We start from the raw sequence: 13,473 nt of genomic DNA on the forward strand, positions 1-13,473 counted from the left end.
TTGTTGTCATCCTTATGAAGAAAACAAGTTAGGTACACCCACAAATACTTCCTAAACAGAGGCACTGGCTCAAATACAGTGAACTAATAGCTTCATGTTAACTATTAAATTGGACTTGATCTTTGTGTCCAGGATCCCATGAGCCTATTCTGTACATTATCACACACAGTGAAATGCTGTTTTTTCTCTTCCCAGCTATAGCGACGCAGGCTAGTGTGGAGTTCCGCCGGAAAGGATCCCAAATGTCCACAGACACTATGGCTTCCAACCCCATGTTTGATGCAAGTGAATTCCCAGACAACTATGAAGCAGGAAGGGCAGAGGCATGCGGGACACTGTGTAGGATATTTTGTAGCAAGAAGACTGGGGAGGAAATATTACCAGCTTACCTATCCCGGTACTAACCTATCTTCCAGTTGCTTTATTGGTGTAACTTTAAGATACAGACTAATTCCCGGTGAATAGCATTCACTTGCTGTGTGAATCCTGTGTTACCAGTTTAAAAACACCTAGCTGGCCTTCATAGGCTGGAGGTGGGATTCTTGGCTAAGCCCAGCACTGTCTTCCTCTCACATTTTCATGATGAAGCTTTTCACTGTGTTTTCTTCAAGTTTCAGTTGAAGGAGAGTACCTTAAAGTGCCTCCAGCTGGAAGGAAAATTTTCTTTGGCAGTTTCTTGCCTCCTGCATTTTTATTTTTGTTTAATTTGTCACTGAATATTATTCACATGGAAAAAATGAGTGTGCAGGCATAAGACTCTGTACACTTTATTAGAGTACAAAGGTTTTTGTGTTGTCAAATACCACAAAATTTGGTTTTGTTTATTGTAGGTTTTTTTCACCCTCTGAATATTGAAATACAGTAATATCCCATTATTTGAAACAGTTGTGTTTGAACTACTGCTGTGTTCAGTTTTATTTCTGAGAAAATAAAGCAGTTTTGCCTGTTGTAGTATACCTTTTTCACAAATTTTTGTTATGTAAAATAGCAAATGCTAGAGGCAGAGAATCAGTTTTAAATCAATGATTCTCAAACTGTTCAGGTACATATGTCCCAAATGGCATTAAAACTTCCCAGAAGACTGGACAATTTTATTTCTTAAATGCTGTAGTATTTTTTGTATAGATAGTTCATATTTTTTTTGGCCAGTCAGTGGGATTCCTTTGTGTCTCCTAGACTTTTGAAACAATTAAGAGGACATACATGTTCTCTAACAGGAGGCTGCAAAAGAAGCTAACTGCTCTAGGGTGATGGATGGCTGAGTTTCTGCCCTTGCTTTTTCATTTGAAGTGGTTATGATGGTTATGATTGGTCTCGTTTTCCAAATTGCTGATCAGTGTGTCTTGTCCTGATATCCTGTTCCTTGTTCTATCCACTGCCTCCCCCAAGATTTCACAGTATTTTTCTCATATTGGGGAGTTAAAATCAAGGTTTTGCTCCCAGCCTTACTTGGAGAGTAGTGGAGAGCAGGCGATCAATTGTTAGTAACCAGCTGGTTGTGCTTACTCAGCTCTCAGTCTGGGTGTTGCAACAAGTCAAAGATTTCAGTAAAACTGTGCTACAGTGGCTTTTCATATGCAATGCCTGTCATTTGTGAGAGTTTATTAAGCTGGTCAGGTGTGCTTGCCTGTGCTCAAGTAATGCATGGGAACACTTATATCAATGTTTCCTATCTCTGTTTTTGAAACTTACTCTATTTTATATAGACAAGGTCAAATAGTGGCTGCAGAATCATGTGGGATTCTGATGATTTTGTGTGCAAATAATTAAATCTTATCTTTCTTTGTCAGATTTTACATGCTTTTAATTCAGGGTTTGCAGATAGCAGATTTCGTTTGCCACCCTGTTCTTGCCAGTGTTATTCTAAACTCCCCTCCTCTGTTCTGCTGTGACCTGAAAGGCATTGATGTTGTGGTTCCCTACTTCATTTCGGCTCTGGAAACTATTTTACCTGACAGGTAAATTACCATTTCCATGTAGACATCATCAGAAACGTTGAGAGGTGGTTTTTTTTTTTGTCATTCCTGTGTAATTTCACCAAAGGAATTCAGCAATGTGGGGCCCACAGTGTTTGTGTATTTGATGGTGATAATAGCAACACTGTGTGAGCTCAAATTTTCATTTTTATTTAATGCAATTTTCTTTAAAGTAATAATTGTGCTTATTTTAAATTAAATATGTGAATTGTTTGCTCCCTACTCATTGATGCAAAGCAGTGCCTTTAAGAATAGGAAAATATATTGAAATATGTAAAAAATGTATTGAAAGCCTATTGATTTTAAAGTAAACTTTCACAAGATACTCATTAGTGGCTGTTGTTGCAGTGTATTCAATAAGTAATCTTAGGCATCATTAAATGGAAAAGTGGATAATTTAGTCTGATAAAATTGGAGTAGGTTCTGATCAGAGCTTTATAGACACTTAGGTTTTGCTAAGTTTGGCACTTAATAGTAGTCTTCTGCATGCCTTCTTTAATGTATGTGTTATGTCTTGGTATGGTGTTTCATTTTGATGTTAGGCGTTTAAACAAAAAGCATTATTTATCTCCTGGGCTTAAGTCTGAGCTGCTCCTTCTTTTGGATGGGTCTTAGACAGAAACAGCTACATTGCGTACTCCAAATTACTTAAGGCCATTGGATGGATGTATATTTAATATTAACTTAGTTCCATTCGGCTCCAGATTCTTGTGAAAAATTGATTAACTGTCTGATGCTTTGATTTGCAGAGAACTCTCAAAGTTTAAAATCTATGTAAACCCCACAGAGCTAAGAAGAGCTTCCATTAACATCTTGCTATCTCTGTTGCCTCTCCCTCATCATTTTGGAACAATAAAGTCTGAGGTAGTACATTTATCACTATGTTTTGCATTCTATTTTTCTTTCCCTGGGAGTGGTATTTGGATGGGTTGTGGGTTGTACTGGGTGTTTTCTTTAGCACTGGAGCTCTTCCAGTGAACATGAAACAGGAAGACCATATTACAAGGTGTCAATAGCAATGTGTGCTGTGAATTTTGACTTTTGAAACCCTGCTGACATGGTCATTAATTGATACTGAAATAAGTGTATTTTTTCTTTAGGTTGTCCTGGAAGGGAAATTCAGCAATGATGACAGCTCAGCATATGATAAACCAGTAACATTCCTGTCCTTGAAGCTGAGGCTTGTGAATATCCTTATAGGAGCTTTGCAAACAGAAACTGATCCCAACAACACTCAGATGATACTAGGTTATTTCAGCTTTCTTATTTATTAATTGTATTATAGAAGTGTCTGTCTTAATCTGTCATAGGATAATATGGTTATTAGTGATGTGTTGCTTTGCAAGAAGAAGGTTTAAATTCCTGGCAGGTTGTCATATGTGTAATCTCCATTATACTATGAAAACATCATAAAAAGCCTCACATTTTTGTTAATCTCTCTTTATGTGGAGTAATACTTGAAAAGTAGAGGCAAAAGTAAAGCACATTCTAGCACAGAAAGTCGGTCATAACTTGAAATGGAAGTAGGTAAAAAATGTCATAATTTTAGGAAGGATTCCTGACTAATGAATTTCAGAGAAAACCATAGGTTTTGTCACAGTTAAGCCTAGTAAACATATTGACATACTGGTGACTGGTGGTCCAGCATTGGCAAAATGGTTTAGCATAAACAAAAAGGTGGCATTTGTTTAGCAGTGTGTAAATCCTCAGACAAAATCCAAAAGTTTTGGAATAGAGTTTGTAAAACTGTTCTTTGAGGCAGTGAGTGGATTAATATTATGCTGAATACTCAGAAAGGAAGTAGAAGATGAAAACTTGGATAGTGCATAATCTGTCAAGTTAAATATGTTTTCAGGTAAGTACAAAGGTACATGCCTATTATTCTTACTTGTCCCCCCTTATTCTTTCTTTAGCAATGCTTATTCCACATGATGGTGTTCTTGTACCGAACCACTTTCCTTTAGTCTGTTTAAAAAGGCAACAGTCTTGCAGTGTGAGAGAGGTGTCTACCTCATTCTGGGAGGCAGACAATTTACCTGGTTAACACGGGAGGGCAAGAAAATGATACATAGTTAAGGGAAGGGAAACAAATCCAAGTGTGCAAAGACTTTTGGAAGGTTACCTTGCAATAGTTCAAGCAGTTTATTTTCTCACAGAAGACTAGAGGGGAATAATATGAAAGAATAATTTGCACCCAGTGCTGGTGAAGCAGTGGGGATTTCTGTGGTTTCCAAGCGAGACCCTCAGAGCATTTGTGCACTTGAGGTTGTCCCACCTCCAGTGCTGTGTCTGACACCTCAGGGTGATGCTTTATTAAATCCCACCCCTGTCATCCCATGCCCCTCCACACCAAATTGGTCTGCAGCCAGCTGGGTAAGTGTTCTACCTTGAATGGCTTTTCTACTGGGAATTATAATTCCCATTGTAGTCCCTGATAGTTCACTTGCCCTGTATTCCTCCTCTTAAGCTCCTGTTTCCATATACGAAGTTATTTCCTGCTGGCTTTAGCTGCAGGGGATTCATGAATCCCAAGTTTAGTCAGAAATTCTCACATATGCTATCAGCTTCTCAACAAAAGTGGGATTTGTTGTTCATCTGCCAATAAATGCTTGGCAGCAAGTGGTGCATTTCATAGAATTACAGAGTGGTGTAGGTTGGAAGAGACCTTAAAGCTCATATCATTCCACCCTGCTATTCCACCCCAGTTCCCTGGGTAGGGACACCTTCCACTAGACCAGATTGTTCCAAGCCCTGTCCAGCCTGGCCTTAGATCCTTCCAGGGATGGGGCAGCCACAGCTTCTTTGGGCAACCTGTGTCAGGGCCTTCCCACCCTCACACAGAAGAATTTCTTCCCACCATCCCACCTCACCTTGCCCTCTCTGTGTGAAAACATTCCCCCTTGTCCTTTCATTTCCCTTCATAGGGTAAGTTGTGTTTTCCTAAATGTTGATGAATGAAACAGGGGAAGGAGGCAGAAAAATTAAAACTGAAGCCACCAAATGTGCCAGTGTCAGCCAGTTTCAGGTCCATGTCCTTATTGATTCTTCCCTCCCCATCTGGAGATGATGCTGCCAAGCAGGTACAGGCTGTTCACTCTAGTTTAGCTAAGACACATCAGCAGTTTTGATTTAAGTGAGTTAAAATTTTTCTGAGGTTGAAGAGAGAGCTCTGTCCTGGCTAGCTTGGATACAATGGGGTTGGTGACCCCTGCAGTTAAGAGCTTCAGCTTTTTGAATACAGTATTTTGGGCGCTGATGGGAATTAGAGAATGGAAAGTGAGAGGCTGGGGAGAACTTCTAGGCAGAGGGAATTCCAGTGTATCCCACCTTAGATTATGAACTCATCTTCTCATAAATATTCTTAAACATAACCTGAGTTTTAAAATGAGCACAGTCTGGTGTGAGACAAAGAAGCACTCCATCCTTTCTGTGAAGCCAAAATCCTTCTAAACTGAGGAATTTGACAGACCTATCACAGAACAGTTGGGGCTGGAGGAGACCTCTGGATATCATTCAGTCTAACTCCCTACCAAGGCCAAGTCACCAGAAGCGGGAACCTGTCTAGGTGGGTTTTGAATGTCCTCAGAGAGGGAGACTACATGACCTCCCTGGGCAGTCTGTTCCAGTGTACTGCCACCCTCCATGGAAGGAAGATTTTCCTCGTGCTGAGGTAGAACTTCTTGTCATTTAGTTTGTGCATTACTCCTTGTCCTGTTGCTGGATACCACTAAACAGAGTCTGGCACCGTCCTCTGGACACCCACCCTTGAGATATTGATAAGTAACAATGAGATCCCCTCTCAGTCTTTTCTAAACTGTGTTCAAAGTATTTTTAACATAGCTGAAAGCATTCTTTGACTCAGCTTTCATTTTCTTCAAATGGCTAAGCTCAAAGCAAGTCCTGTGTTTTAATAAGAGATTTTATAAAACAGGACTGCAAACCTCTTACATTACTCCTTCTATGCTGCTTTGTAATTTTTAGTAGTGAATTCTACTGTAGTTCATAATTACCTTCTCCCATCTGACTCTGCAGGTGCAATGTTAAATATTGTTCAGGATTCAGCACTGCTAGAAGCCATTGGCTGTCAGATGGAAACAGTGAGTATTTTTTGTTTATGAAGTTACTTCTTCAGAAAGAATGCATTCCTCAGTTTACCTGTTACTGAAAGGGTTTCAGGTAGCATCCTGAGGTTTGATTTTTTTGTATCTGAGAACATGGGGAACTTAGAAATTTTCTCATCTCTCTAAACTGCCTTTCACTTTGCAGAATGGTGGTGAAAACAACCTCTTCAAAAGCCACAGTCGCACTAACAGTGGCATTAGCACTGCAAGTGGTGGCAGCACAGAGCCCACGACACCTGACAGTGAGCGGCCAGCACAGGCCCTCCTGAGGGATTATGGTAAGGACAGCTCTTTGGAAAACCCTGTCGTGTTTGCCAGGTTGATGTTTTCTGGGTTTTGCTGTTTTAGTTCTGGCTGATGCATTAATGAGCCCAGTTGTTTGAAGCCAGGGGAATAGCCTGGCTGTGTGCTGCAAGTCTGCACTCACAAGTGGTTGTCTTACCCCTACTAAAGGACTCTTTAACATTTTCAAAATCAGAATGTAAAAGCTTATGAAAAAGGTGGTTGCAGACTTTTAACTTGCGTTTTCAAGACACTTAGTTCCTGTCAACAAGAATGAGATAACACGTACACCAAGTGTAAATTAATCACTTCATTAATTTTGATAGCATTCCAAATGCTTGCCTGACCTCTGCAGCACCTTTTCTTAAATTTTTAAAGAGCACTTGGGGGGCCCTGGCTTTTATAGGGCAAGTAAGCAGAATGCTTGTGATGTGTCATATGTTATAACAATATAATTTAGTAATTAACTTTACTTTGCTATGTCTTGTACTGTACATTTTTGACTCTCTGTAGTAAAATCCATGTTCTAAATCTGTGTGTGGTAAGCTGGTTGAGTGTTACAATCCTGCAATTTCATTTACTCCTTTGGTCTTCAGTTTAACTGATGTTGGCCAATTAAACGTGAGAACAAATCACGTTAATTATATTGTAGCCTAGACTGACAATTCTGTCATCACCAACCAAAAATGTTTGGTGGTGATTTTTTAAATCTAATTCTGTAAATAGCAAGAGGAGGGAGATGATCAGGAAAGGCTTCAGTATATTCTAGGGATTCATATAAACATGTTGGTGCTTTCCCTACATGATTTGCTTGTTTGAAATTATCAAAGTGCTAGTTTTCTGCACACCATTTGAATTGTGTGTTTAATTTATGTGGATTTTCATTGACAAATGTTTGTAAAAATATTCTTTTGTAAGATTTAAAAAATACTCTAAATATTTGAATTGCAGAGTCATCTTACCATGACATAACTTGAAATATGTTTTTGTAGTGTATTAATTTTATTGGATTTTTAACATTTCCTGTGCAGAGAAGGTAAGGTTGTAAAGAGCTTATGAAAAGAATTTGTGTTTCCACTGGACGCTTCAAACAATAGAAAATTGAAAACAAGATGGTCTCTTGTTACGGTTTAGCCATAGTAAACTCCTGAATCTGCTCCTGATGTGACATTGGACATAGTTCTTTAATGTTAAATAAGGTATTTTAAATTTTGGGAAGGATATGCTTTATCTGTCATAGCTCTCATGTCTCTTTATAACTAGTCATTGAGCAGTTTTTTATTTCTGACATTAATTTGCACACTTCAATTTTAATCAATACAGATAGTATTTATGTTTTGTAGTATTTTGAAGTGAAAACAATTGATAATTAAAACATTTTCTATTTTTGAATTAAAGGTTCAAGGAAACGGAAGGTTAAAATAATTGTTTCTCTAGCACTGGTTCTTTCATTATCTGTGTCTATTGAACCAGTGCAGCTTTTGATAAACATTAGGTGTGGAAAGAATGGTTAACTTCTGACGCAGATATCTGAAATTACATATGCTCCTTAGTTCTTCAGTACAACTACTGACATTTAATAAACATTTCCAGTGCCTATATTTTCCAGAATCTAAAAGATGTTACATGACAGATAATTTGAGTACAATAGCAAAACTTGAAGCTGGCTGTTCTGTTGCTGAAATGCAGCAGAGCTCTGAGATCTTTCAAAATGTCTTAAAAAAAATTAAATTGAGCTAGCTAGTCTGAATGGGTTTGTATAATGCCTGGAGAATATGTGAGGGAGTTAGCCTGTGCAAAAGGCATCAAACCAGTTTTGAGATGTTTAGGGTTTATTTTATGTCTGTATTGTGGCTGCTTTGCCTTGTGCCTGTGCTTTGCTTTTTGTCACTAATGCTTAGTTATTTTCCCTCCCTGTGGTGTGTGGTTTTGGGGTTATATCCTAGCTCTTCATACAGATACAGCTGCTGGATTGCTGATCCGCAGCATTCACCTGGTAACCCAAAGGCTCAACTCCCAGTGGAGGCAGGACATGAGTATCTCTCTGGCTGCCCTGGAGCTGCTCTCTGGACTGGCAAAGGTGAGACTTGGTGTGCTATGGCCCCTTCTCACAGGGTGGTTGTAGTCCTGCCTGGGTGGAAGTCATGCCACTTCTGTGGCTGAGTTTGTCAACAGCTATTCTGTTTGGAAATGAAAAAGAGGCAGCACTGCTGTTGTAGGTAGTTTTTTCCGATGTAAGTGCACTGTGGCTTAAAGGACATGTGGCCTGGGAACGCCTCTTAGCTGAAACTTCCGTTGTACCACTTTTCCTCTTCCTTCTCATCTTGGAAATAGCTTTTAGAGCTTGACAAAATGTAGTGTATTGCTAATATGAAGTGTTGCCTTCTTCAGAGCTTTATCTGCACATAGTTCTTCATTCAACACAAATAACAATTAAAGCTGCTAGCTGGGGGAGAAGAGTTGTTGAGATGAAAAATGCCCCTTTCTGCCTGAAAGCTCTTGTGCCCAGGTGCCCAGGCTAAACTTCATATGGCCTTTGTTAAGTGAATGTCCAGTGTACTTAGAGCAGCCATGATAATCTGGTGTGACAAATCAGCATTTCCTGTCATAATCCCTCAGGAACTCAACAGATCTCTTTAAACAAGTGTATCAGGCAGCCTTTAAAACATTAAGTCAGCACTGAGCCATATTAGACTATGTTTATTCACAATTGCAGTAGCATGAACTGAAGAATGTATTTGAAAGTGTTCTGAAATGAATTAATGTGTATTATTGGATCTTTTAGAGCACTTACAGAACCAGGGCTTTCTCCAGCTTGTGTGGTGTGGTGGGTTTAGCACTAGCTACAAATCACCAGAAAATTTACTAATCTCTTGTTGTGACTTATGGATTAGGAGAAGGGCAAACCAGGCTCAAAACTTAAAAGGAATAAAGAAAGTTTATTAACAAAACTACAGGAATAAGAAACCAGAATAAAACTTCCAGAAACCCTTCCTCCCCAGCACCCAACTTTTGCATTGTCCAACTGACAACATAGAGACAAAACTTGATGGTTAAAACAATACCAACTTTGCAATAGTCTTTTCATCAGTCTATGTAGAGAAAGGAGTTCTCTTCTGTCATTCCTTCCTTCGCTGACTTTGATGGTTCATGTTGTCTCTTTACATCCTGATCACTCTCGCTTTCCTCTCTCTGGAAAAATTACTGAATCTGCAGGTCTCATCTGGGTAGCGAAAGGGTTCCAGTGTGGCCCGAGGCGGGGCAGGTACTGCTGGTGTCGGATTTCAGCTCGGCAGTGCTGGAAAGGCAGGGCTGGTTCAGGCTGTGGGGCGAGCAGCCGTGGCCGCCCCAGCCCAGCCCCGGCCCCCGGGAGAGCCCGGCCCCGCCTGGGCAATGGAACAGACCCGGGAGGGCCGCAGCACCTCGGGCCTGGGGTCGGGGGGTGCAGCTGGAGTTCTGCTGCTTTTCAGAGGCAGAAACAAAAAGAGCTAGAAGTTTCTGGGCTTAGGTTTAAAGGTGATCTCACTTTTCAATGGTGAGCAATTCTGTCAGTTCTCAGAAATGGCCAGCTCTTGGCCAGGTCTCAAGCCTTAACTTCTTTGGGTGTTCCTCCCTTTTTCTTAAATTCCAATCCATCACATTAAACCAGGGTCTTCTTGGTTTGATTTTTTTTTTTTCTTGCAGAGTCATGGGAATGTGAAAATAAAGTGTCTTTTCAAATGCATCCCCAGGTTAATGTTAAATATTGTAGTCTTTATATAATTCTCATGCAACCAAAGTAATTTTTGCCCTAGAATATCTTTCCCTTTTACAACAAAGTGGTTGAAAAGAGATTACTTCTTACTGCAGAAATACTGTGGGGACTTGTTCTGCTTGTGTCTTTGGCGGTAACATGTCCCAAAGCCTTTCTCAAGTAGGGGCTGCCCTGTCTTGTGTCTGTTCAGCACCAAGTTATTAGTGGGACTTAGAAAAGTCTAAAATCTTGTTTCCCACAGGACTGCTGGTTCACAAACCTGCCTTTCATAAGCTCATCTTGAGGGGACTCTCTTTGCTGTAGATCTTGAGCTTCTGAAGAATGTTCTAGCTAAATCTTGGGGCTCTGAATTGTCCCTGCCATTTGTGGAGTATAGCTGCCAGGTTTCGATGCTGGCACCAGCAAGTCCATCCACCTTCCTGCTTGGATAAGCATGGTGACATGCTAGAGAGTAGAAAAATCCATCTGTTCCTGTGCTGGGTAACAAGCTGTGAATAAGAGAGAAGAGAAATTCAGTTCTTTAGCCTTACAATTCAAATACTTATGGCTCATTATGCTGTTTCCTGACCTTCTTGCCTGGAGTCTTGCTCTCTGCAGCCCTGAGCTGGGAAAGAAGCAGAGAGGGGTGTTTGCAGTGAGTTTGGGGGAAGAGCTTGTGCATTTTCTGTCAGTCTGCTTGTCCAAGGATGGCTTTTTAGTTCCTTTTACCAGTGTTGAAAGTTACTGTGCTGAGAGTATGTCTAGGGGAAAGTTACTTGAGCAGAGTAAAGCCCTATGGAAGGGAGATTTGGCAGTGAGTGGGTTCTTAGAGATACAAAATGGGTTACTAGAGCTGAAGAAGAGACATTTGTGGAAAAAAAAAAATACTTCAATACTTGAAGTTCAGCTTACATTTGGTTTCTCACCAAGCCACACTGGTACCACTCCTGCTCTTTGAAATCAAGGCATGCAATTTAGTCACACCTCAGTGCAGCATTTCTTTATTTTTAGTTTCCATGTCTATCACTGTTAAATAATTTTACTTGCAAATTTAAACTGTAATCAAAAAAAGGGCTCAACTGTTTATTGCTGTTTCTTAAAATTACATTTAGAAATGTTTTCAAAAACTGGTTTTTTTCTCAAAGATTTTTGTGGAGGAATTGTCACCCTGTTGCCCTTGTTGATGCAGGTGAAGGTGGTGGTGGATCCCTCGGATCGGAAGCGCGCGATCAGCTCCGTGTGCAGCTACATCGTCTACCAGTGCAGCCGCCCGGCCCCGCTGCACTCCCGGGACCTGCACTCCATGATCGTGGCAGCTTTCCAGTGCCTCTGTGTCTGGCTCACAGAGCACCCTGACATGCTGGATGAGAAGGTCAGAGTCTCCAGTGGATAGATTTTGAATGCTTCATCTAAAGTGTTTTTTGTGCCCAACCTGTATCTGTTCTTGATACTTTAAAATAGTGTGGTTTGCTTAGCTTTCTTAATTTCAAAAATGGGTTCTGTGCAAAATGCTTCTGAACTTTAATCCCTGATCTTTATTCACCAATGCAATTTTTTGCTTTAAAATTACCTTTATAGTTATAGGAATGTCTCAGTCTTTCTTCTCGCTCTGCAGAACTGGAAAAAAAAAAACAAAACCAGAAGAGAAATATAGAAGTGAATGGGGTTAACCCATGGCTACCTGCTGTAGAGAGCCATGACTTTCCTCATTTCTCAAGTCTTACCTGACTAAAGCAGTTTCTAGGCTTAGCAGAATTCCTTTGATACAAATATTTTGATAATCAGAGTTTGTTTCACCAATTTTCTAGAAATGAGCAAAACACAGTTCAATATAAGGTGGAATTTACTTGGGAAGCTTGAGAAGAGCAGGAAATGAGACATGTTTTCATTTGCCTTCTGCTCTGCTGCTTAAGAAAAAATTGAATGCCCATTTTCATTGTTAGTCTCTTTCAGAGTCAACTTAGTAATCTTTCTGAGTTTTTATAGATAATACATATGTATGTATTACATAATATTTTGCTATCTTTTTAGATAGAACATTACATATATTTATAGTTTGTTTATTCTGTATATATAAATATATATTAAATTAATAAAACAACATATATTATATAAATTAATAAATTAAAAAATTATGTGTATATATATATAAAATATATATATATATATATTTTAAGAAAAGAAGACTGAAAACCCACAAGCAGAAGTTTAAATAAAGATTCTTTCTGCATGTGCTTTCGAGTACTGGCATGGCAGTAGGTGACTGATAGGATAGGTTCCCTGGATGTGGCACAGATTGTGTTTAGTCAGTTGCATAATGCTTTATTCCATTTCATTATGGTCTTCTTTAATTTCAATTACCACTATAAGGAGATAGTGTTACATACTGTGTGCATTATGTACTGGACACTGAGTAGCTTATTCCTGAGTCACCATAGTCAGATGAGAACCTTTGGCTGCATTTGCAAGTATTAAAAAAGCAGCTTTCCAGGTGTTTCCTCTTAAATTTGCTTTAAAATTCACCTGTTGTATTTCTACTCTGTAAACTCTTGCTGCAATTCTTTGTGGCCAGTCTTTTCAGCTCAGTGCTGGTTAATTTGGCTCTGTTAGAAAACTTTGGTTTTTCTCTTTACCTTTTATTCTATATCAACAGCAAATATAAGGAAGGACAAAGGCCAAGACATAGAATGCTGTCTAGTTTCTGGTTGCACAACCTGACCAAGCATGTTCAGTTTTAATCATTATTTATTCTGGAGAAGTCTGTTATTCTGTAGCACAAGCCATGAGATCTGAACTTTTGTTTCAGCAATCTGAATATTTTCAATGGGTTCTGCACAGCACTGGTGTGTCATATCTACAGTTCTACTGAGTGTTGGCCTCTCCTGTAATAGATTTTACAATGTACTTTTAGAATGTTCTTTTTTTTTTTTCTTGGTGAATTAAGTACTGTGGTGTATTTTCCTAATCAAAGATGTTGGCAATTGAAAAATTTGGAAAAGGATTTCTTGCTGTTTTCCAGATGAGTTAATTCTTAATGTGCTTAGAACTTAAAACTTCTTCAATGAATCCCAGAAATGCAGTTATCTCTTTAAGTATGATTATGTTTTTTCAGTTGCATTCATAATAGTCCTCTTGACAATTTGGTATGTATGCAATAAAGTATATTGTGTGTTTTTATTGATTCAGAGCACTTTTTACCATTAGAATATAATTAGATAATAGAAGTACACACGTATAAGCAGAAAAAAATACCAGTTCTATAGCAAATAGGATCTTATTTTAACAGTGTTGGAGTAATCTTCTGCCTTTAAATAGTGAGCTCATATTACCAGCAGTGTTTTTTTTTACTTAATGATATATC

General features: G+C 39.1%; 1 protein-coding gene across 6 annotated transcripts in view; it reads left to right on the plus strand.

Moving 5' to 3' along the window:
• The window catches only part of RALGAPB (Ral GTPase activating protein non-catalytic subunit beta), a 63,822-nt gene that overhangs the window by 26,890 nt on the left and 23,459 nt on the right, over positions 1-13,473 (plus strand). For 4 of the 6 annotated variants that reach the window (XM_015647561.3, XM_015647557.2, XM_015647559.3 and 1 more), the window contains 8 exons: positions 196-397; positions 1,791-1,958; positions 2,726-2,840; positions 3,077-3,224; positions 6,009-6,073; positions 6,243-6,375; positions 8,326-8,459; positions 11,302-11,484. In XM_015647561.3, the coding sequence (XP_015503047.1) occupies positions 196-397; positions 1,791-1,958; positions 2,726-2,840; positions 3,077-3,224; positions 6,009-6,073; positions 6,243-6,375; positions 8,326-8,459; positions 11,302-11,484 (1,148 nt within the window). The remainder of the gene's footprint in view (positions 1-195; positions 398-1,790; positions 1,959-2,725; positions 2,841-3,076; positions 3,225-6,008; positions 6,074-6,242; positions 6,376-8,325; positions 8,460-11,301; positions 11,485-13,473) is intronic. The other 2 variants (XM_015647558.2, XM_015647560.3) reach the window with 1 other exon arrangement.

The sequence above is a fragment of the Parus major genome, chromosome 20 (genome assembly GCF_001522545.3).
Source record: "Parus major isolate Abel chromosome 20, Parus_major1.1, whole genome shotgun sequence".
NCBI classification, from domain to species: domain Eukaryota; kingdom Metazoa; phylum Chordata; class Aves; order Passeriformes; family Paridae; genus Parus; species Parus major.